At 50.9% G+C, this 25,345-nt stretch overlaps 2 protein-coding genes across 2 annotated transcripts; both read right to left on the bottom strand.

The window, feature by feature from the left end:
• Window positions 1–1,554: 1,554 nt before the first annotated feature.
• LOC120383471 (olfactory receptor 2B2-like) lies at window positions 1,555–7,380 on the bottom strand. Its single transcript, XM_039501630.1, has 2 exons — window positions 7,375–7,380; window positions 1,555–2,499 (listed from the first exon to the last, which is right to left on the bottom strand). Exons 1-2 carry the CDS (start codon window positions 7,378–7,380, stop codon window positions 1,555–1,557), a joined length of 951 nt encoding a protein of 316 aa, XP_039357564.1.
• A 1,125-nt stretch (window positions 7,381–8,505) lies between these two features.
• Window positions 8,506–11,831, bottom strand: LOC120383470 (putative olfactory receptor 2B8). Its single transcript, XM_039501629.1, has 2 exons — window positions 11,816–11,831; window positions 8,506–9,434 (listed from the first exon to the last, which is right to left on the bottom strand). Exons 1-2 carry the CDS (start codon window positions 11,829–11,831, stop codon window positions 8,506–8,508), a joined length of 945 nt encoding a protein of 314 aa, XP_039357563.1.
• Between the last annotated feature and the right edge of the window lie 13,514 nt (window positions 11,832–25,345).

Below are 25,345 nucleotides of genomic sequence, written 5' to 3'. Positions count from 1 at the left end.
CTTTCATATCTATGCCCCCTTTCCCAAGACGCATTGCTGCCCACACTACAACTCCACAGTCCCTTTGGGTTTTCCGCTTTAGCAGGAGAGATGGGAGGGGAGGCTGGACCCTGAATATGAAGATTTCATGGCAATTGGGACTGGAAGATGGACAGCTCAGAGATGGCGTTCATATGGGCAACTGTGATAGACAGCCTCTGTCAGGTCAATTACCAGCTGGAGGGGTGAAGGTTTCTAGCCTTGGTGCATGTTAAGAATTGCGCAAGTCACTCAAATCAGCAAACACACTGGTTTTGATTTCCACAAGAGAAAAGAATTTGATTCCCCTACAGGAGGGGAAAGTTGTTCATTGGGATGTTCAACCTCCTTCCTGCAGTCATTCACCCCATGGGGTAATGATTTGGCCTAATCATTTCTTCCCAAGACCAGGAGAATGTCTTGCAGCATAAAATGGAGGGGGGAACCCCCAAATCAGCAGCCATTTCATATGAATATTGGACAGCTGAGAGAAAAGGGGCAACATTTGAGAGGGTGCGAGATCTCTGTTTGAGAAGGAATGAGTAAAGGGGTCAAATCTGAGGAGAAAGTTGATGGGAGGGGAGTTAACATCCTCCTTTTCTTTATCCACCATGTGGGACGAGAATTCCAGCCAGCTGGTTCCCTCCAAAAGCAGATGTGGCTGCAATTTAAAGTGGGAGGTGAGGGGGAAAGACCCCAAAGCGAGAGAGTTTTTTTCCCCATATTCAGCAATTAAAGAAGAAAATGCTCAAATCTGGGGGGATTTTAGATCAATATTCCATAATTTAGCAGGAAATGTGCCCAACTTGAGGAGTCCCAAAATGGAGGGACATTTCTATCGATAATAAAGAGAAAATTTCAGGGGATTTTAGATCAATATTTGGTAATTAGAGAGAAAAGAGGCAAAATCTGAGGGGAAAGTTGATTCTAATGAGTTTAACGTCTTCATTAACCCCATCCACAATCTGGAGCAATGATCGGCGTCAGCTGTTTCCCTCCAAATGCCAAAGTAGCTGCAGTTTAAGTGAGAAGGGGGAAGAACCCCCAGCCTATCCATATCAGAGAATTAAATAGAAAAGGGGCTAGATTGGTAGGGGTTTTTTTTAGATCAATATTCAATAAGAAAGAATCTGAGGCATTTTATGTTGGGGGGGCAGGGTCTGGATCTGTGCTGGCTGGATCTCATGCAGAGAGATGACTCCCAAATGTCAACATCGCTCCATCTTCTCCATGCAGTGACAGCTTTGTTCACAGATGGAGCCAAGGAAGGACATTGTGAGGTGCCCAACACTGTCTGCCAGGCCTTGACATGCTCTTCTGCCTTCTGGGACTCATGGTGAGTGATCTCTGGTTTCCCAGTCCCGGTGTCATGTGTGGACATGAACAGACAGGTTAAAATGCAGGCCTCCTAGATAGGAAAGGCTCCATAGCCCATTGCCTGGCCCCCTGAGCCACCCAGTCTCCCAGCCTGAGGCTGGATCGGAGCTGCTGCCCCATAGAGAACCAAACCAACCAGTCCCAACTCATTTCTCTGGCTCATGTCCTCTTACTCCCGAATAGCCTCCGCAGCACCCTCCTTAAGGCCCCGTGAACATCCTTGTTCCTCATGGTGTAGATCAGTGAGTTCAGCATGGGGGCGATGATGCCATAGAAGAGGGAGACCATCTTGCCCCGCTCCTGGGAGTAGCTGGACGGAGGCTGTAGATACATGAAAATGGCCGTGCCGTAGAAGAGCGACACCACGGCCAGGTGGGAGGCGCAAGTGTTGAAGGCCTTGAGCCTGCCCTGGGCCGAGCGAATCCTCAGCACGGCGGTGACGATGTAGCCGTAGGAGACCAGGATGAAGCCCAGCGGCACCAGCAGGAAGATCACACTGACAGCAAAAGCCTCGGCCTCGTTGGCGGCGGTGTCAACACAGGCCAGCTTCAACAGGGCCGGCACCTCGCAGAAGAAATGGTCGACCCGGTTCCGCCCACAGCGGGGCACCCGCACGGTCAGGATGGTCTGCAGCATGGAATTGCCGAAGCCGCTCAACCAGACGGTGGCCGCCATCTGCAGGCAGAGACGGCGGCTCATGACAATTGTGTAGCGCAGTGGCTGGCAGATGGCGACATAGCGGTCGTAGGCCATGACAACCAGCAGGAGGCACTCGGTGCAGCCCAACGACAGGAAGACGTAGAGCTGGGCCACGCAGCCAGCCCAGGTGATGGACTTGTGGGTGCTGCGGAAGTTCACCAGCATCTGAGGAACGGTGCTGGTGGTGTAGCAAAGGTCCAGGAAAGAGAGGTTGCTGAGGAAGAAATACATAGGAGTGTGGAGACTGGGTTCCAGCCACAAGACCACAATGATGGTCAGGTTCCCTACCAGGTTCATGATGTACAAGACCAAAAAGACCACAAAAAGCAGCATCTCCAGGCGTGGTTGGTCAGAGACCCCCAATAGGATGAACTCCCACTGGGAGCTCCCGTTCCCTCTTTCCTCCTGCAGGGAGAAGAGACAAAGATAAGGACGAAAGGAGCCCCAACAGCCATACACAAGGGGGACACATTCAAGGGCAGCCCCATTTCATCTGAATGAACCACGCCCACCTCTGACTTTGTCATAGAACATCTGGGCCAGTTGGGTGGCAGGTAGGATCCTTCTGCCAGGGAATGGCTTTGTCACAGAACAGTGGTTCTGTGGCACTTCGTGACAAAGGAGGATCCATATATTAGGAAATTAAAGTGGATCTGTGGCAGTTGGTGGAAGCAATACAATGTGATAGATAAATGGATGCTTTGATTATAAGGTCTTTGGGAGACAAGCCGTTTTGTTTTGTTCCATTTATTCTGTATTTGTGAAGATCCTGGTGGCGACTGGGGCTCCTAACCATGATCCCAAATTTGCACCACTAACTGGCCTCTGCCCCTCTTATGGGTGAAAGTTCTGGCATGTTTAGTCTAGAGGAGAGAAGGTTGAAGGGGGACCTGGTAACCGGCTTCAAATATGTAAAAATTTGTCATGAAGAGGATGGTGATCAATTGGTGTAGAGAGGTTGTAAAAAGGATTGTGATCAATTGTTCTTCGTGTCCATTAGGTCGGAAATACGTTTCAAGACAAGCCCGGGTAAATCAGTTTCTTAAACACAAAGGAGTCTAGCCAGGTGTCACCAAAGGCGATGGGCACTCACTTATCAAGTGCCCAGTCTTTGGCAAGGAAATAGGGCAGGAACAACCCGATCTCCATTGAAGCAAACAACAGCATGGCATCTCCTTCACCATTAGACTCCTCATCTCCGCCCTTGCAGCAGGAATGAACTTTAGCTAGGCAGGACCCTCAATAAAATGCATCTCAAAGGGTGACTGGACTATAAAAGTGAGGGGGAGAAACACCCCGAGGTATCTCTCCCTATCCATCTCTCTCTCTTTCCCCTAAGATGACCAAAGAAAGAGCGTTTGAACTTTGGGAGCAGATCCTGGTCTGAGAATTGGCTCAGCAATGTTACTGGGAACACGTGGAACGGATTTCACCTGGAGCCAAGTCTAGTTTGTTAATTTTAGTATGAGGAAGAGTTTTACCTTTACTTCTCCTGTAACCGTTTCTGACTTGAATGTCTTATACTTGTACTCACTTGAAACCTGTCTCTTTGTAGTTAAATAAACATGTTTTATTCCATAATCCAAACTGCATTTAAACTCAATTGTGTGGGGAACTCCATTTAACGTAGCAAACTGTTGGATATTGATCTCCTTAGAGAGGCAATGGACCTACAATATCTGAACTGTCCAGGAAGGGGCCAGGCAGTGCAGAACCCAAGTCTTGGGGTGGAATTTGGGATAGGGAGTTTGTTGTGGTCGCTCTGCGAGCGGTAACCAAGGCTGCAGGAAGCCAGAGTGTGGCTGGTGTTTGTGGACATGCTGCTGGGGTCAGAGTTGCTGGACCAGGGCTGTGGCCACACACAGACACTCCGGGTGTGACCTGCATGCTGCCAGGCTGCTTGTGAGTGACCCAGGTTGGAAGCTACAACAACAAAACATTGTGAGGCAGCCAAGGTAGCAGGGCAGGGGTGACACAGCCCCTCATAATTCTGGATTGCACCCCGGAATGCCATACCATCCTGGGAGGTTTGTAAGAAGAGATTGGACAAATACTGGTCAAGTATGATCTAGGTAATCTTATCCCTGCTTCAGTGTGGGCGTATGGTGCAGATGACCTCTGGAGGTACCCTCAAGCCCTACATGTCTCGGATTCTACTGCCACTTTAACAGGAATCTGTTATGTTTATGTGCTTCTCTGTGTGACTGACAGGGACTACAATGTAAACACTCAGGGTGAGAATAAAATAATCCCTGTACCACTAATAATAATGTAGACCCTGATCCTGCGAGCAGTTAGAGCTGGGGTTTCCAAAGCAGCATTAAGGAATGATGCACCCAAATCCCACTGATTTTCAGGGGCATCATGGGCTCATATAGGGCTAAATATGCAGATAGGCAACATGTGGGATTTTCCAAAGGATTTTCTAACTCCCTTTGGTCCCAATAGGAGTTAGGCACCTACCACCCATCTGCACTTGCGAGCACCTAAATCCCTTTGTACATGTGGCCAGTGGTGAGCTGGAGCAGGTTCCCACCAGTTCCCAAGAACCGGTTGCTAAAATTAGACCACCGTGGAGAACCGGTTGTTAAAGGGCCAGGGGGTGGGCAAAGAACTCCGGTCTGTGGGCTGGACCATCCTGTTGCTCCCAGGATCCCCAGCTGGGGAGGCTGAGGTTCCCCTGGCCCCTCCCCCGTTTCCCCTCCAGCTGCAGTGGGGCCAGCCGCCGGCACCAGCGGAGCGGCTCAGCTGAGCTCCTGAGTCGTCCTGCTGCTTTGAGCTGCAGGCAAGGTAAGGGGGGGCTGCAAGCTCCAGGGCCGCTGGCGGGGAGCAATTTTCCCCAGGCCCTGCAGGGGCCCCCGGTCCCACGAGTATGTCTCCCCCCCGCCCCGGCCCCTCTCCCACTCCCCCTTAAATCAGAACTTTTTATAGGGAACTGGTTGTTAAGATTTTGGCAGCTCATCACTGCATGTGGCCCATGCTTCCTACCTGCCCTAATCTCCTTTACCCAAACCACCTACAGTGGGGTTGCCCGTGGGCTTACGTTAAGCACGTGTGTAGATCTTTGCAGGATCGGGGCCCCTCACGGGACAACAGGGTTTACACGGCACTTTACAAACACCATCCTGCAGATTCTCAGCCAGGTGATTAACTACTCACCTGTGCAAAGTTATCCCTGCAGGTTTGTGGGTTACGGGCCCCTGGATTCCAACCCTAATCAAATCTACCAATCGATGGCATTTGTCTGCTCCCCAGCACCACAAGATCTCAGCACCTAACAATATCTAGTGGGTTTATCCTCACATCACCCCCGGGAGGCAGGGAAGTTTTATCAGACCCATCGGACAGAGCTAAGAAATCTAACCATCCCACATGCTGCCCAGCTCCTGGACCCTCCCCAGTAATAAGCATGAACGAGTGGTGGGAAAAAAACCCGGACTCACCTCCATTCACCTCCGGCTCTGCCCTCCCCAGGTTCCTCCTGCCCAGGCAGCTCTGGGCAGCTCAGTTGCTCCAATGCCAGGGCAGAGTCTGGAGTCTCTGCTCCCCTGCGCTGAGCTCCCCCAGTCCCTGGGACGAGGCAGCCCCGAGCTGTGGAGCTAAATGTCTTAGGATGCTCCCGAGTCAGGGAGACCAGTTAAGTTTGCCCCCTGCCGTGGGGCAGCACCGTCCGCATCTGGCTCTGGAAGCCCAGAGGCTGCAGGTGTTTCCCCCCTACAGTGCTGGGTCCCTGGGGTGGGTCTCAAAAGAAGGTGAATGTGGCAAACTGAATGCTCACAGCCAGTGTCGCATGGTCTCAGGGTAACCCCTCCCCCATGCCCAGGAACCAAGCCCGGTCAGTCTGTGGGTGAAGTTTCTCAAGGCAGGTTGCCCCAGGCTGGGAGGGATACCCTGAGCCTCTCTCAGCTGGCAGGGTCTCCTAGAAGCCCAGAGACCACAGTGATAGACCGAAACAAATCCCAGAGATGGAATGGAGAGAGAGAGATGGACAGAGGGAGAGGGATGGAGAGAGCGTGGATGGGCTGATGGATGCCAGACATGCCTGGACGGGAAAAGAGAGGGAGAGTCCGAGAGAGGAGAGGATGGATGAGAGAGAGAGGGAGAGAGAGGTGAATTGTTAGGACAGAAAGAGGCAGAGAGAAGGATGGATAAGAGGAGCAATAAAGAGATGGATAGAGGAGCAGAGAGATCTGCAGAGGGATGGATGGATAGAAGGCTGGAGGGTGGAGAGGTAGATGGATAGAAGGAGAGAAAGAGACAAATGAGCAGAAGGATGGCGAGTGGTGGAGAGAGACCCAGAGAGCTGGATAGATCTGGAGAAGTACAGTGAATGGCTGGCAGGAGGTAGGATCCCCAGGCTGTGTCCCTGCTCCCTGACCTACCCCAGCCTTGGTGTCACACTACGCCTGGGCTGCCCCAGCTCCGAAGCACAGCTGAGAAGGGCCCTGTGTCTCTGTGACTGTGGGAGGCTCCTCCTTGTGCAGCTCATGATTGCTGTCCCTGCGTGCATGGGGCCATGGCTGAAGGGGAGGGAGCAGGCAGGTAGGTGCCTTATGGAGGTTGGAGCCGGGAAGGGGGCGGGAGATGTGACTCCCTGAAGCCTCTCAAGGGGCTAGGACTTGGCTGGTGAGGTTTGTGATGCCCCAGGGACCCCATGCGCTAGGGTGACCAGATGTCCTGATTTTATAGGGACAGTCCCCATATTTGAGATAGAAGCCTATTACTCCCCACCCCCGTCCCGATTTTTCACACTGTCTGGTCACCCTACCCTGCGCCCAATTGGCTGGGAGACTGCTCCCGCAAAACCGTCTAGGGGAGAGTGGCCTGGGGAGGAGTGACCCCAGCGCCTGAGCACTGCACCAGGATTGGGGCCACCACCCCCGCTCTAGTCCCAGCTCCATCTGTACCGAGGGCTCAAGTTTATCTATCTATCTATCTATCTATCTATCTATCTATCTATCTATCTATCTATCTATCTATCTATCTATCTATCTATCTATCTATCTATCTATCTATCTATCTATCTATCTATCTATCTATCTATCTATCTATCTATCTATCTATCTATCTATCTATCTATCTATCTATCTATCTATCTATCCCCATACACCCCCTCTAGCTAGCTAGCCATTGCTGGGTTGTTGTAGCCATGTTGGTCACAGGATATTAGAGACACAAGGTGGGTGAGGTAATATCTTTTACTGGACCAACTTCTTCATGTATTTGACAGCTTGTCTCTCTCACCAACAGAAGTTGGTCCAATAAAAGTTACTGCCTCACCGACATCGCCTCTCTAACGTCTATCTGTATGTCTAGCCCCTTAGCCTGCGGGTCGAGCTATCTAAACTTCAGTCAGTGCAGAGAGTCCAGAGAATGAAAGGCAGCTGGGGCATGGTTATTAACTCAGGCATTCAGCCTTCAGGTGGGAGAGGTGAGCAAAGTCAGGGACGGACAATTCAACCCAGAGACATCAGAGCATAAAAGGAAGATTGAGCCAAAAGAGCAGCTCCCTCGGCCGTGCTTCGGTAACAGGCTGTTGTGGTTACTGGTCAGGGCACTAGAGAGACGCACGGACCAAGATTTGCGAAAGCGACTGGTGATTTGGGGTAGCCACTTTGGCGCAGTTTCTAGGCCTCCAGAGGAGCAGAGACCTGAGCGGAGGAAGGGCTAGCCTGTCCGCCTCTCTGGCTAGGAATGTGAAGTCTGGCCAGCCCAGAGCATTCCAAAAGGCTGAGTCAGGCCCTAAAAATCAGGAGATTGGCTTAAACATCATGAGTGGGGCTTTTAAAATAATAAATTTGAATATTTTTTCCCTCTTCCTTCCGCTTTCTGAGGCTCTAGGTCATGCTGGGGTCACCTTTTCCAGGTGTAGTACCCAATCATGGGGGTAAGAAACTTTTTATTTTTCATGATATTCTGGTGTAATCTCAGAACTCCAAAGTCTGGTCTACACTACAGGCCTAAAGCGGTATAACTACATCACTCAGGGGGGTGAAAAAATCCACACCCTTGAGTGACACAGTTATGCCAACCTAACCCCCCGTGTAGACAGTGCTATGTCGGCAGGAGAGCTTCTACCAACATAGCTACCGCCTCTCGGGGAGGTGGGTTAACTACAACGATGTGAGTGCTCTCTCCTGTCGGCGTAGAGAGTCTTCATCAAAGCAGTGCAGCTGCGCTGATGCAGTGTTGTAAGTGTAGATGTGCCCCAAGAGTTGGTGGGTTGCAGGGTTGGAGGAGGGCAGGGGACTTGTATGGATTGGGGAGGGCAGGTTGTTTCTTTGGGGTGGGAGAAGGCAGGAGAGTTGGGAAGGGTGGAAGTGGGCAGGGAGCAGAAAGCATGTGGGCAGGGAAGATGCTACAGAACCCAAGGGAGACACCGATGGTTCCATGCCCAACTGCGGCCCCAGCTCAGGTCCCCTGAGAGGTCGGGTTCCTCCCCAGCGCTCTCCGCAGGGCCCCGTGCACCTCCTTGTTCCTCAGTGTGTAGATCAAGGGGTTGAGCATGGGGGTCACCATGGTGTAGAAGAGGGAGACCAGCTTGCCCCGGTCCTGGGACGGGGGCAGCAGGTACATGTAGATGGCCGTGCCGTAGAAAAGCGACACCACGGCCAGGTGGGAGGCGCAGGTGTTGAAGGCCTTGCGCCTGCCCTCGGCCGAACGCATCCTCAGCACGGCGGCGCTGATGTAGCCGTAGGAGACCAGGATGAGGCCCAAGGGCAACAGCAGTAAAAGCACACTGCTGGCAAGGAGCTCCACCATGTTGGCGGAGGTGTCGGCACAGGCCAGCTTGAGCAGGGCCGGCACCTCGCAGAAGAAGTGGTCGATCTGATTCCTCCCACACCGGGGCAGCCGCAGAGTCAGCAACGTCTTCACCAGTGCGTTGCCGGAGCCGCCCAGCCAGGCGGTGACCGCCATCTGCAGGCAGAGGCGGCGGCTCATGATGGCCATATAGCGCAGCGGCTGGCAGACGGCGGCGTAGCGGTCATAGGCCATGACGGCCAGCAGGAGGCACTCGGTGGAGCCCAGCGAGAGGGAGACGTAGAGCTGGGCCACGCAGCTGGCCCAAGGGATGGACTTGCGGGCGCTGCAGAAGTTCACCAGCATCTGGGGGCCAAGGCTGGTGGTGTAGCACAGGTCCAGGAAGGAGAGGTTGCTGAGGAAGAAATACATGGGCGTGTGGAGACGGGGGTCCAGCCGTGAGACCACGATGATGGTGGTGTTTCCCAGCAGTGTCATGACATAGGAGATTAAGACGAGCACAAAGAGCAGCAGCTCCAACTGCGGCCGGTCAGACACCCCTAGCAGGATGAATTCCCCCCAGGAGCTTTGGTTTCCCTCTTCCCATGCCACTTCGCTGTACTGCACCTGTAGGAGCCATAAATAACCCATCTGAAAAACAACCTGCATTAAGGAGATTTGTAATAATTGATGATAGGAGTGGGAACAGAAGTGGGTGTTTTGGGATGGTGACCGCGAATCCTGGAAGGGGTAGATAGCTATTTACACTGATGGAGTAGATATGGGAAGGGCTGGGGTGGTAGTTTTATGAGTATTGGTAGCAGTAGTGGGATCTATGTTAGCATTGGTGCCAGAAGTGTGATACGCTTTTATGCTGCTCTGACTGTGTTTACACTAGGGCTTTTGCCAGTATAGAAATGTCGCTAAAAATCACACCCCATAACTAACATTACTAAACCAGCAAAGGTTTGCAGTGTAGACCTGGCCTCATAACTTAGGCATGTTCCAAAGCTGTAAGAGAGTCTTATCTCTATGACTCCAGGCTGGTCAGGGGGAAATAAGGATTTGGGGATTTGACAAATACTAAGAGAGTGGATTGGGGCGAGATGAGGATGGTGGATTAGGAACAATCTGTTTTAACAGTAGGGAATTTGGTTTGGGAACCATGAATCCTGGGGCTAGTGGTGAGAGTAGATTGGCGAGAGGCTGGAATGATGGGTTTGTGAGTAGTGGTAACAGCAGTGGGCTCCCGGGTAGCACTGGAGGCAGTGGTGGGATCCAGAGCCAGTGTTTTAGAGAAGCAATGGTTCATCTGTTCAAAACAGAGAGTGGTTAGCTATGCTGTATATCTACAGTTTGATAGCCAGGAGTTCTGGCTGGTGGAGGCAGATGATTGTACAGGGGACCAGCTACACAAAAGGAAAGGGCATTCAAAAGGGACTGGGATGGTGGTTTTTCAAACAATTAGTGTCACAGATGGGTTCTTCAGCAGGTATTTTGGTTTGGTCCTCATGAATCCTGGGCAGCCAGGCGAAGTGAAGATTCAGAAGTGCCTAGATACACATTGAGAAATGATTTGTAGGGGCTAGAATGGTGGATTTGTGAGCATCACAAAAAAGAACTAGATAAGTTCCTGGCGTATAGGTCCATCACTGGCTATTAGCCAGGATGGGCAGGATAGTGACCTTAGCCTCTGTTTTCCAGAAGCTGGGAATGGACGACTAGGGATGGATCACTTGATGATTCCCTGTTCTGGTCATTCCCTCTGGGGCACCTGGCAATGGCCACTGTCAGTAGACAGGATACTGGACTAGATGGACCTTTGGTCTGACCCAGTATGGCTGTTCTTATGTTCTTATAATTGGGATCCACAGGAGGTGTTTACAAGAAGTAAATAGCGACTAAAACCAGGGAATAATTCAGTATATTCCAAATCTGTACATCAACGTGGCCACCAGGAGTCCTGCATGGTCAGGCCAGCTGAGGATATAGGAGGTAGGTACCTGCACAGAGAGTGGATTTGGAACATAAAAACATAAGACCGGCCATACTTGGTTAGACCAAAGGTCCATCTAGCCCAGTATCCTGTCTTCCAACAGCGGCCAATGCCAGGTGCTTCAGAGGGAATGAACAGAACAGGTAATCATCAAGTGATCCATCATCTGTCACCTGTTCCCAGCTTCTGGCAAACAGAGGCTAAGGTCACCATCGCTGCCCATTCTGGCTAATAGCCATTGCTGGACCTATCCTCCATGAACTTATCTAGTTCTTTTTTGAACCCAGTTATAGTTATAAGGGAAGGACAGTGTGTTTTGGATCACTGGTGCGAGTGGTGGGATCTGCCAGGGTTTGGTTGTGGTCACATCCTGTCTCAGTTGGGTCAGAGAGTGATGATATTTGAAGCCAAACCTTGTAACAATTTCCATGAGCACTGGTTCAGTTTTGGCAACTTTCTTGGTATGGTCGTGTTATCAGGATGGAAGACCAATGAATTACGAAGTGTGCTTGCCAAGAAGCGCCTCTACTACACAGTGGGCGTCGATGTGCTTACCAAAAGCTACGACGGCACAGTAAGAGCGCCCATGATGGCCAAAAACTGAATATCCAGCCAGATCACTTTAAGAACCAAGCTAGAGATTGACCCAGGTGGTCAATGGCTACATCAAATCGTAGAATCATAGAACTGTAGAGCTGGAAGGGACCTCAAGAGGTCATTTAGTCCAGTCCTCTGCATCAGTTTGGGATTCACCATGACGATGAGGAAAACCAGCAAAGCAAGCAGAATCAAATGAGCTGGAATACATTTTGTGGCTCAGGAATGGCGTTGGGGCAAGCATCAAGGAGATCTATCTATCTACTCCTATTTCTAAGGCACCCGTTGGCATGATACCAAGCACTGTACGTATCTGGCATTCATCACATCCTCATTCAGTCCCTTCTCTTTGTAATTCCACATTTCAAACTTCTCCCCGACGCTCACTTTCATCTTCATCCATCTTCTCCCACATCTCTCCTTCCCTCCTCCAACTCTACCCGTGTTATCCAGAAGGGCTAAGAATTTTACAAACATATTGGACTCCCAGACAGTAGCATAGGTACCTCCTGAGTCTTTTATACCTCCAAATAAATAATGACATCCCTCCATATAAACCTTGGAAGGGAGAAAAGGAGGAGAAGAGAAATCTAATGAGAGACAGACCAGAGGGCCAGAGGGACAAAGTCCGTGATGGTAGTCAGATGGCTCCAGCATCTACTCTGTTCTTTTAAAACTGTTTTTAGCAAGAAAAATAAAGTAGGGGAAAGTTGAAATGGACAAAGACCTCATCAGCTCATTTGACAGCAGAGAGACAAGGTAGATGAGGTAATATCTTGTATTAGACCAATTCTTGTTGGTGGATGGGACCGGCTTTTGAGCGACACAGAACTCTTCCTCCGGTCTGGAGAAAAGCTTGAAAGCTTGTCCCTTCCTCCAACAGAAGTTGGTTCAATTAAAAATATCACCTCCCCCACCTTGCCTCGCTCATATCCTGGGACCAACACGGCTCCAACAACCAGGCAGACATTTGATAGCAGTCAGTTAATAAATGCACTGGCTCCCTGGTTTCTGAAAAGTCAGGATGAGCTGGGAAGGGGCTGGAGGAGTGATGGGAAAACAGCCTCAAGCGAGACTGCTCTTCCAGGAAAGGGAACAAGACAGACCCCAGCCGATGCTCTCTGCTCAATCTACCTGCAGGGCCTAACTCAATGGGGATGGCTTTGGGAGGACGGGAGAACTGGTGGCATGATGAGAAGGGACAAGTCTAAAGAGCAAAAGGCAAGCAGTTGAAAGGGGATGGGGAGAGGTAGGCCATGCACTTCACCTTGTGGACGAAGGCCCAGGAGATCTGTTACTAGGGTGACCAGCTAGCAAGTGTGAAAAATCAGGCCGGGGGTGGGAGGTAAGAGGTGCGAGGTGCCTATATAAGACAAAGCCCCAAATACCAGGATTGTCCTTGAAAAATCAGGATATCTGGTCACTCCATCTGTCACATGCTCCCTGGGTGACCCTGGACAAGTCACTTCATCTCTGTGCCCATTCTCTAAAGTGGGAATAATAATTCTTCATTTCCCTCTTCTTTATTTTCTTGCCTTTCTACACAGGGGCACAGACTGTGTGTCTGTGCAGCGCCCGGCAGAACGGGGTCCTTATCTCAGCTGGGGCAGGGTCTGTCTCTCACTGTGTGTCTGTGCAGCGCCCGGCACAACGGGACCCTGATCTCAGCTGGGGCAGGACCTGTCTCTCCCTGGGTGTCTGTGCAGCACCCAGCATAACGGGGCCCTGATCTCAGCTGGGGCAGGACCTGTCTCTCCCTGTGTGTCTGTGCAGCACCTGGCACAAAAAGTGCCCTGATCAAGGATTTCTCAGTTCAAGCATAATATAGCTCCAGTTTGCACCCACTGGGGATCTGCCCCAGAGAAAGTTGGCGAGAAAGCAAGGAAACTTTCGGAGAAAAGCAGGGGGGATGGGTTACAAATTAAAACCAATCCTGGCCTTCCAATGAGATCCACACACCCCCTGGCCTCCAGCAAGACACTGTGTAGCCACCCACAGCCACCGATGCCAGTGGATCTACATGCAGGACTGGGACCACAGTCTCTGTACCATCAATAGGCCCTTGCCTGTACCAAGCCAGATTTGTAGGGGGATCTCCACTAAATCTGATCAATCTATCTGTATATTACCATGTTATCCCCAATCCATCCATCAGCCCGTCCCCCTCATTATAGATTAACCCTGATCAATGTCTCTCTCTCTCTCTCCATTCATTCTGCGGTTCCCGTCCCCTTCCCGTACTCCATCTATTTCAAACCCCCTCCCCCCTGGACTCACCTCCATTCACCTCTGGCTCGGTTCTCCCCAGATCCCTCCTGCCCGGGCAGCTCCGGTGCTCCGATGCCAGGGCAGAGTCTGGAGTCCCTGCTCCTCTGCGCTGAGCCCCCCAGTGAGGCCCTGGGACATGAGGCAGCTCCAAGCTTTGGCGCTGAATGTCTAAGTGGCTCCAGGGTCCTGGAGACCATCTAACCCCGTCCCCCTGCTATGGGGCAGTACCGTCCGCGTCTAGCTCTGGAAGTGCAGAGGCTGCAGGGGGCGGCCCCACATGCTGCTGAGGCCCTGGGGGGTCTCAAGAGGAGGGGAATGGGGCAAACTGGATGCTCAGAGCCAGGGTCGCAGGGTCACGGGCTCCCCCCACCCCAGAAGCCAGGGCCACTTGGTGTGTGAACGAGGGTCCTGGAGGAAGGAAAGACGCCCCCAGCACAGGTGCCCCAGCCTGGCAGGGCTGCCCTGAGCCTGTCTCAGCTGGAAGGGGCTCCTAGGAACCCAGACATCACAGTGATGGAGCAAGAGAAACCCCAGAGATGGCTGGGGGAGAGAGATGGGGAGAGGGAGACGCACACACGCACACACTTATTGTGAATGGAGCGATGGAGGCTAGATGTGGTCGGGCAGGGAAAGAGAGGAAGAGACAGAGAGAGAGAGAGAGGGAGAAGTGAATGGATAGAAGGATATAGAGATAAGCAGAGAAATAGCCAGCAGGAAAAGCGGAGAGAGATGCAGAGAGATGGTGGAGTACAAGGATGTGAAGGGGGAGAGATGGATGAAAGGAAGGAGACAGAGCAGGAGAAAGTGGCAGATCGCTGGAGGGAATGAGACGGCTAGAGGCTGGCAGGAGGGATGGATCCACAACCTCTGTCCCTGATCGCTGCCCTAACCCCGCCCTGGTGGCGGCTCTGGGCTCATGGGGTTGGTATCTCCATGTGCCTGGGCTGGCGTAGCTCCTCAGCGCAGCCCTGTCAATGCTCCTCCCTGCACGGCTAAGGAGCCCGTCTCCAACTCTAGGGCCATGAGCGGGGGAGAGACTTAGGTCTTTTATGGGCGTTGGAATAGGAGGAGGGAGGCCTCCCTGCAGCCTCCTGAAAGGGCTGGGACTCAGCTGCTGATGTCTGTAGAGACCCAGGGACTCTACGCCCCAAAGGGGCCATGAGAGACATGGGGGTCATGGGGGTGAACACAGAGCCACTGGATGGAGTTCAGGAGGCCTGTCCCTCTAGGTCAGGGGTCGACAGTGGTGTGCTGAGTCTTCATTTCTTCACTCTGATTTAAGGTTTCGGGTGCCAGTAATACATTTTAACGTTTTTAGAAGGTGTCTTTCTATAAGTCTATAATATATAACTGAACTATTGTTTCAGAGTAGCAGCCGTGTTAGTCTGTATCCGCAAAAAGAACAAGACTACTTGTGGCACCTTAGAGACTCACAAATGTATTTGAGCATAAGCAATAAGGGTTTTCAAATGTTTAAGAAGCTGCATTTAAAATTAAATTAAAATGCAGAGCCCCCCGGACCGGTGGCCAGGACCCGGGTAGTGTGAGTGCCACTGAAAATCAGCTCCCGTGTGCCACAGGTTGCCTACCCCTGGTCTAGTGGATAGGGTATCTGGCTGGAGATCAGGGCTCTGTTCCTAGCCCTGCCGCTCCCCTCAGAGACGCCTTTCCCCCTTCTTTGTAAAGTGCTCTAACATCTGCAGCGGGGAAGCAAAATGACTGTTCATTATTATGGGGACAGGGTCTGTGAGGCTATGGATTTACGGGGACAGTGGGGGGAGGTGGGATGCTGGAGTAGGCCCAGGGTCTGCGCCAATATGGAGGGATCTGGGATATGGACTAGATGTTTCAGGCTATGGCCACTGATCTGGAGCAGAGGGGTGTGACGTACTGGACTGGCTGGCCAGTGATCTGTTTGCCACAGGCAGGAGGGCAGCACACGGGCCCCGAATGCCCCTTGTTTCAATCTGAGGCAGGCATCTCTCTCCCTCAAGCCAACCCCACTGGGGTGACACCTGGACTCGCTGCTCCGTCCTCTCCAGGGACCCCGGGGCGGTTCTGCTTAGAGAGAGCCAGTCCCTGCCAGTGACAGAGGAGAGATCAGGAGTGGCTCGGTGCTGAGTTTGCCCTGCGGAGACAAGGCCAAGGTGGGGACCGTCGGCATCCCAGGGCTCCTCGTTAGGTGCCAGGATGCGTCATTAGCGTCTTGGCTCCTGCTCCCGGCTGGGTCGGGGGTAGGGTGGCGACAGGGGACTCTGCGTCTCATCAGAGACACTTGCTATTTGCGACACATCCTCTGATGAGCCCCGTGGCGGCCCCACAAGGGCCATTAAAAAGTTTTCTGTCTTTAACCACTTGGAATGGTTACAGAGTCAATAGGGACGGCTCTGCCTGCAGCTGAAGTGTCAAGGTGGCTGGCTCAAGGGGGTGGGGAATGAGATTCAGACCCTTCCGCTTGAGGGGGCGTTGGCTCTGATCTGGCCCCAAGTTGCAGGGCTCGCTGGCTGATGATGGCAGGGGACCGGACATGGGGCCTATCCCCTCTTGGGGGCATCGGCTTGGCTCGGGTCTCCGACTGGTTGGCTCAGGGGGGTAGGGGACGAGACACGGAGCTTTTCCACACACACACAGAAGGGAGTTACTCCAGGGTCGCTGGAGGATTGTTCCTCCCAGGGCTTTTCTCCTGCTCTCAGCCGAGCCCTTGGTTTAAGTGTCCAGCCAAGTTCGTTGTCTGACCGCAGAGAGACAGGCAACACCAGCAAGGTCCAATCAAAAGCTCTTTATTGATAAGTGCACGCATCAATAGAGAGCAGCTCGGCTCCAGAGAGAACCAGCCCCCCCTTTACAGCTTAGAATTAGCCTATATAGACAGTTTTATTACGTCATAGATCATTCACTTGAGCAACCCACCCCCCTTTGTCTAACAACTAGAAATTAGACACCTTTTAATATATGCGCATGCCTAGTCTCTACAGTATGAAATTGTTAATATCTTAACAAGCGCCAAAAGTTAGGAATGTAAGGGAGTTAAACACACCGAAAACTAAACCAGGGAGTTAGAGTCAGAACTGTGGGCTGTTAGGAACAGTGTTTGAAGAACTGATAAGAAACACTAACATAACACAGCTGGTGCCAACCCCTCACTTATCTCACTCTTTCCCAGGGCTTTGTGAGAAAATGCTGCTTCTTAGTATTTTTTCACTTTGGGATTACCCAGAAACCTCTGTTAGCCTGACTTCAGTCAGGTTGGCATAACTGGTTTTGTGCTACATCTTTATTCAGGCCTAACAGTGTCGCGGGGCAAGCACACCCCACTCTCCCCTGACTCCCCTCAGCCTCAGGACAGTAGGACCTAGACGTCAAAGTCTATCTGTCTGCTGTCTCCCTCAGGGCGGTATGGACTAATGATCAGAGTCAATATGGCTGCTCTTTCCTTCAGAATGGGGTGGCCTAAGGGCCAGAGTCAATATGACCACCCTCTCCTTCAGGGTGGTGTGGGGTTAACCACTTCCTGCCCAGGGCGGGGCAAGCACACCCCGCCACAGATGGCTTACCCAGCCGTTCCTGGCAGGAGACAATTCCCCGTGGCTCACAGACCTCCTCGCAATTAGGGAACATTCCCTGATCCTCTGGCAAAAATGACCCCTCGCCCCATCTTATCCCAGTCGCATGCTCCTTGGGTTCTCCTTCTGGCGTCCGGCCCCTCTAAAGGGTCAGGCAGGCTGCACTCAGACCAGAGTCTCGCTTTTGTTAAGTTTCCATTTAGCTGTGTTTAAATCAGCTCTCCCGTCTCTCTCTCTCCTTCTCTGCTGGGTCTCATAGACTCAGAGACTTTAAGGGACCATTATGATCACCTAGTCTGACCTCCCGCACATCGCAGGCAGGGCCAGCTCCAGGCACCAGTGAAGGAAGCAGGTGCTTGGGGCGGCCAATGGAAAGGGACGGCACGTCTGGGTCTTCGTCGGCAATTTGTCGGCGGGTCCCTCAGTCCCTCTCGGAGTGAAGGACCCGCCGCCGAAGAATGAAGCGGCGCGGTAGAGCTGCCGCCGAAGTGCCACCGATTGCGGCTTTATCCTTTCTTTCCTTTTTTTTTTTTCCCGCTTGGCTGCTTGGAGCAGCAAAAAAGCTGGAGCCGGCCCTAATCGCAGGCCACAGAACCTCACCCACCCACTCCTGTGATTGACCCCTAACCTCTGGCTTTGTTACTGAAGGCCTCAAATCATGGTTTAAAGACTTCAAGTTACGAAGAATCCACCGTTGATGCTAGTTTAAACCTGCAAGTGACCCCTGCCCCATGCTGCAGAAGCAGGTGAAACTCCCCCCCCCAAACCCCGGGGGTCTCTGCCTCTCTGACCTGGGGGAAAGTTCCTTCCCGACTCCAAATCTGGTGATAAGTTAGACCCTGAGCATGTGGGCGAGACCCACCATCCAGGCACCTGGGAAAGAATTCTCTGTAGTAACTCAGAGCCCTCCCCATCTAGTGCCCCATCACTGTTGGAGATATTTGCTGCTAGCAGTCACAGATCGGCCACATGCCCTTGTTAGGCAGCCCCATCACACCATCCCCTCCATAAACCTATCAAGTTCAGCCTTGAAGCCAGTTAGGTTTTTTGTCCCCACTGCTCCCCTTGGAAGGCTGTTCCAGAACCTCACTCCTCTGGTGGTTAGAAACCCAATTTCAAGCCTAAACCTGTCGATGACCAGTTTATATCCATTTGTTTTTGTGTCCACTTGGCGCTTAACTTAAATAACTCCTCTCCCTCCCTGGTATTTATCCCTCTAAATATAACATCGACAAGGAGAAAACTTCTAGCACAAGTGTCCACTGGTCCCATTGCCTGACCAAGCATAGGAAAGAGTAAATAGGAAAGAATTTCACTGAGGAACTCAAGATGGCAGACTGTTGCTTTTGCTGCAGGGGCAGCGTGGGCCAGCCAGCAAGAGGGTGGGCTAAGAAGAATAAACATAAGGAGGAGGCTGCTGCCGGAGCTACTGGAAATGGATGGAGCAGTGAGAGGGGAAAAAAAGCCACCTTGGCTGCCCTGCTAAGCAGGCACAGACAGACAGCTTGCAGCCTGCACTGAGATGAAGGTGCTAGAAGAAAGAACTCATCCTCATGACCTGTCGTTCAGTTCAACAACCAGCAACACGGAGCAACCGTCCATCCAAGAAGACCCCTGTGAAGACTGAACCTAAGCAAAGTCGGAAGTCGGGAATTCAAAATGTGGAGCAAGGCAAGAGCTCTAGTGACAATGAGCAAGATCTAGCCCTATATGTGTTAGAAGCTGGAATAAGAGATGGCATCTGGGTCACACCCTTGATCGAGGGAGCTCCTACAAGAATGGAGCTTGGTTCTGGAGCTGCCACCTCATTAATGTCTGTGTCTACCCACCAGCAGCGCTTGTCGCAAGTTCCTCTGGAAGAAACCTCCATGATTTTGCAGAAAAATTAGTCCCAAAAGGGGTACTCCAGGTAAAAGTTCAACTAGATGGGCCATCAGTTGCTTTACCTTTGCATGTGACTGAAGGAAAGTATCCATCATTACTTGGCTTGAGAAACTCAAGGTGAATTGGACCAAGATCAAGGCGATCAAAAAAACACCTCGAAACCTTCAAGAAATACCAGCCACACGCCCCAATGTTTTTGAAAAAGAACTTGGACGGATAAGCAATATGTCGGCGAAGCTCACTATTACATCTGACAGCCCGCCAAAATATTACCAGCCCAGAGTTGTGCTGTTGACTCTAAAGCCTCTGGTGAAGTCTGATGTAGACCTTTTGGTGAATAGTTGAGTCTTGTCACTGGCTGCACCCGTCGTACCAGTGATGGAGAAGGATGGCTCCACTGAATCTGTGGAGATTTCAAAGTGACACTGAATCCAGTTTTATGTGCAGACCAATATCCGCTACCTCGTCCTGAAAGTTTGTTTGCTACTCTTAGTGAAGGACAGTGTTCCAGTAAACTGGAGTGGCTCAGTGCATACCGACAAATGGAGATTGATCCAACATCTCACAAATATCTCACAATCAACATGCCAAAAGACCTAGTTTGCTCTAACAGGTTTGTCTTTCAGTATCACATTGGCATCCGTCCTGCTCCAGAAAGTCATGGATGAGACCCTGAAGGGACTGAACGGATTTCAATGATATTTGGATGACATCCTTGTTAGAGGACAGGATTATGAAGATCATCTCTGAAATTCGAATGCTGCCTTGCAACATTTGGAAGAGCATGTCCTGAGAATATGTTGAGACAAATGTGTGTTTTTCATACCTTCATTTGACTACTTGGGTCATGTAATTGATGCCACGGGCTTATGGAAATCACCAGAGAAGGTGGCTGCTTCAAGAGTCACTGACAGAGAACCTGTCACAGTTATGTTCATTCTTGTGAAGGCCAAGACTATAACAGGGTTCAAAAAAGAACTAGATAAATTCATGGAGGATAGGTCCATCGATGGCTATTAGCCAGGATGGACAGGGATGGTGTCCCTAGCCTCTGTTTGCCAGAAGCTGGGAATGAGAAACAGGGGAGAGATCAGTTGATGATTGCCTGTTCTGTTCATTCCTTCTGGGGCACCTGGCAGTGGCCACTGTTGGTAGACAGGATACTGGGCTAGATGGACCTTTGGTCTGACCCAGTATGACGGTTCTTATGTTCTTAAGACTGCTCAATGACTATGGTAAGTTTCTGCCTAATTTGGCGACAGTATCGGCACCTTTACCTGAACCGTTACAAGCAAAAAAAAACCCAACCAAAAATGGAAATGGACTAAAGACTGAGTGTGCATCGAAGGAAGGAAAGAAATGGCTGATCTCGTCTGAAGTTCTTACACGCTTTGACGCCTTGCTAATTAATGGTGTTAGATTTGCAAATGAATTTTAGTTCTGCTGTTTCTCTTTGAACACCACTGGCCATCACGTACAGCCCCCAGCTAAAACCTCTCCAGCACATTATCAACGATCTACAACCTATCCTGGAAAACGATCCCTCACTCTCATAGACCTTGGGAGGCAGGCCAGTCCTCGCTTACAGACAGCCCCCCAACCTGAAGCATATACTCCTCAGCAACTACACATCACACCACAGAAACACCAACCCAGGAACCAATCCCTGTAGCAAACCTCATTGCCTACCCTGTTCCCATGTCTACTCTAGTGACACCATCAGAGGACCCAACCACATCAGCCACATCATCGGGGCTCATTCACCTGCATGTCTACTAATGTGATATATGCCCTCATGTGCCAGCAATGGCCCTCTGCCAGGTACATTGGCCAAACTGGACAGTCCATACATAAAAGAATAAATGGACACAAATCAGACATCAGGAATGGTAACGTACAAAAGCCAGTAGGAGAACACTTCAGTCTCCCTGGACATTCTATAACAGATTTAAAAGTAGCTATACTTGAACAAAAAAACTTCAGAAACAGACTTCAAAGAGAAACAGCAGAACTAAAATTCATTTGCAACTTTAACATCATTAATTGGACCTTGAATAGGGACTGGGAGTGGCTGGCTCATTAAAAAAGCAGCTTTGCCTCTCCTGGAATTGACCCCTCTTCATCTGTCATTGGGAGTGGACCACATCCACCCTGATTGAATTGGCCCTGTCTCTGGTTCTCCACTTGTTCTCCTTCTCTTTACATGTCATTATATAATGCCCGCATCTGTAGCTTTCACTCCATGCATCTGAAGAAGTGGGGTTTTTTTTTTACCCTCGAAAGCTTATGTCCAAATAAATCTGTCAGTCTTTAAGGTGCCACCGGACTCCTTGTTGTTTTTGTGGCTACAGACTAACACGGCTACCCCCTGATTCTTGACACCGTATTAATGCGAGTGAAATAAATTCCAGGGCCGAGTGGGCCTTGCAGACACACGTGCTTTCATAAATTGGAAGAGTATGTTTGGCCCAGCTCCAGAGCTGAACCCAGGGTCCTAGACTCCCAACCTCTACTGCTCTGACCCACTACACCCCCCTTCCCTCCCAGGGCTAGGGTTAGAACCCAGGAGTCCTGGCGGCTAGCCCCCTGCCTTGAACCCTCTCTGTTCCCAGAGCTGGGGATAGACCCCAGGAGTCCTGACTACCAGCCCCCTCTTCTCTAAGCCACTCAAGTCAACTCCCCTCACGTCTCTAGCTAACACTGTCTATCCATTGGGATTCTGCTATGATTGGTTCATCGCAGTATTGATGCCTGGGGCAGATTGGCTGCTCCTGCTCCACCAGTCTCCCCTGGCCTCCCTGGATCCACCCACTATGTATACAGATGCAGAGTCACTGTCACTCCGGAGAAGAGGCTGGAAAGAGCTGAAAGAGGAGTGGAGCTGACAGCACCCTGACAAAGTAAGACGAGTCCCCTTCTTCCCCTGGGGCAGGGGCTAGGGCTGCTTCTCTGTTGCTGAATGGCCTGGAGAGCTGAGCAGGGGACAGTGGGAGAACCTCATCCCATGGTCTAGTCAGACCCTCTTCAGGGGTTGCTCTGAGCCCCCCAGAGACTACAACCTAGTTGGCTAGAGGAGGGGGGAATCAGGACTCCTGGGTTCTATCCACAGCTCTGGGAGGGGAGTGAGGTCTAGTGGGCTAAAGCAGGGTGGCTGGGAGTCAGGGCTCTTGGCTTCTCTTCTCTCCTCTAGGAGGAGAGTGGGGTCTAGAGGTTAGAGCCAGGAATCAGGACACCTGGGTTCTATTCCTAGATTGGCTGTGTGACCTTGGGCCAGCAGTGTCCCATTTTTGTAACACCCAGCCCACCTTGCTCTAACCACAAGATCCCACTCAGAGCTGGGGAGGGAACCCAGGTTCCAGAGGTTCAGCCACACCTGCTCTAACCTCCTAGATCCCACTCCCGACTCAGAGCTAAGGCTGGAACCAGGAGTCCTGACTCCCCGTCTTGTGACTTAGCCGCCACTGCATCTATCCCTTCGGCCAACGCAGCCCTCCACTCTGGTGGGGTGGGTGGTGAGGCCTCATTGATTATCATCTGCCAAGGGCTTTGAGAGTTGGCGGCAGTGACAGGTGGGCTATGGTGGTGGATTGCCGTTTGCCCCTGCATTTCTGCACCAGGGCTGGTAATCCCTGGGACCTGTCTTCACTGCAGGCGGCACAATCTGGGGCACGCCATGCGGATGCTGAGAACCGTTCCAACTCACTCCACTTGTAGTTAAAGGCGTAGCTCCCTCCTCACCCGTTTCCTGCTTTTGAATAGCTGGTTGGGAATGAGGCACGGGCAGGAAGAGGGACAGGACTCCCCCGTTTAGCTCTCTGGGGGAGCTTGATGTGGCACTGTTTGTGGCAGGCTGTAAGGAGGCAAACCTCTAAGCCCTGAGCATTATCTGTTCAAAGTCCATGTTTGCAGGGCCCTAGCGCCGGCAGCAGTAACTCCAACCCCTGCGGTTACGGCTGCCAACTTTGGTTGGACGTATTCCTGGAGATTTGCACATGGCGTTCATCTTAAATTAAAGATTGATCTTTAATTCCCGGAGACTCCAGGACAATCCTGGAGGGTTGGCTACCCTCCCTGTGGTCTTTCTTGAGCACATCTGGTGCCCGCTAGAGGGGAAAGGCCCCATCTCCCACTCCATGGTGAACTGAGCCAGCCATTCCCCCGCCCTGGGGCTGGATCGGAGCCAATGCCCCCTAGAGGGAATTCATGGATTCCAAGGCCAGATGATACCACTGTGGGCATTTCATCCACCCTCTTGTGTCGCACAACCCAGAGAACTGCCCCCAAGTGATTCCTAGAGCAGATCTTTTAGAAAAAACATCCTATCTTGACATAAACATGGTCAGTGATGGAGAATTCCCTGCCACCTTTGGTAAATTGCTCCTGTGGTTAATTCCGCTCACCATTATATATTTACACCTTATTTCCACTTGGATTCGGTCTCACTTCAGCTTCCAGCCATTGGAGCGTGTTAGATCTTTCTCTGCCAGATTGAGGAGCCTGTGATTAAATCTTTGTTCCACCCAAAGGCAGTTATGGACTGTGATTAAGTCACCCCTTCACCTTCTCTTTGGTAAAGGACAGAAATGGAGCTCTTTGAGTCTATCGCTACCAGGCAGGCTTTCTAATCCTTTAATCACTCTTGTGGCTTTTCTCCGACCCCTCCCCAATTGACCAACATCCTTCTCGCCTTGTGGACACCAGAACTGGACACAGGATTCCAGCAGCGGTCGCACTAATGCCAAATCCAGAGGCAAAATAACCTCTCTGCTCCTACTCGAGATTCCTATGCAGCCTTCGATCGCCCTGGGAGCTCATGTTGAGCTGATTATCCGCCACAACCCCCAAGTCTTCTTCACAGTCATTGCTTCCCAGGGTACAGTCCTCCCCAGTCCTGTAACTATGGCCTACGTTTTTTGTTCCTAGAGGTGTACATTTACATTGAGCCGTATTAAATCACATGCTGTCTGCTTGCACCCAAGCTTACCAAATGATCCAGATCGGTGACCTGTCCTCGTCATTATTTACCACTCTCCCAGTTTTTGTGTCATCTGCAGACTTTATTCGTGATGATATAATGTTTTCTTCTTCCAGGTCATTGATAAAAATGGTAAATTTTCACCTAGCGGGAGCTCCCTGAAAGCACTCACATACTCGATGACGATTTCCCATTTACAATTACGTTTTGAGACCTAGCAGTGAGCCAATTTTTAAACCTTTTAACATGTGCCATGTTTATTTGCTATCATTCTAGTTTTTTAATCAAAATGTCATGTGGTACCAAGTCAAATGCCTTGCAAACATCTAAATATATTACATCACCGCTAATATCTTTGTCAACCAAACTCATAATCACATGAAAAAAAGATGTCAAGTGTGTTTGACAGGATTTATTTTTCATAAACCAATGGTGATTTGCATTAATTACCTTACCGTCCTTTAACTCTTTATTAGTCAAACCCTTTATCAACTGCTCCATTATGCTGCCCAGGATTGATGCCGGGCTGACAGACCTATAATTAGCTGGGTCAGCCTGTTTACTCTTTTTAAAAATTGGCACAACGTTAGCTGTCTTCAGTCTTCTGGAACGTTCTCAGTGCTCCAAGACTTATTGAAAATTAACATTAGCAGTCCAGTGAGCTCCTCAGCCAGCTCTTTTAAAACTCTTGGATGCAAGTTATCTGGATCTGCTGATTTTTAAATGTCTGAGGGCTGGTCTACACTAAGGGGGAAAATCGATATAAGATACGCAACTTCAGCTACGTAGCTGAAGTCGAAGTATCTTATATCGATCACTTACCCGTCCTCAGGGCGCGGGATCGATGTCCGGGGCTCTCCATGTCGACTCCGCCACCGCCGTTCGCGGTGGTGGAGTTCCGGAATCGATAGGAGCGCGTTCGGGGATCGATATATCGCGTCTAGATGAGACACGATATATCGATCCCTGAAAAATCGATCGCTACCCGCCGATACGGCGGGTAGTGAAGTCGTAGCCTGACTTTAGCAGCTTCTGTTTGACATCCTCCAGAGATACTAGTGGAATGGAAAGGATGTTGTCACTGTACAATGAGACTATATCATCTGTTGTTGTTTTTTTCCAAATATGGAACAGAAACATTTATTGAACAATTATGAATTATTATTGATAATTCTACCATTTCCATCTAGTAATGAACCAATGCCATTGTTGGGATTCTTTTTTCCC

Source organism: Mauremys reevesii, linkage group 15 (genome assembly GCF_016161935.1).
Source record: "Mauremys reevesii isolate NIE-2019 linkage group 15, ASM1616193v1, whole genome shotgun sequence".
NCBI classification, from domain to species: Eukaryota; Metazoa; Chordata; order Testudines; family Geoemydidae; genus Mauremys; species Mauremys reevesii.
This window is presented reverse-complemented; position numbering and strand designations above follow the sequence as displayed.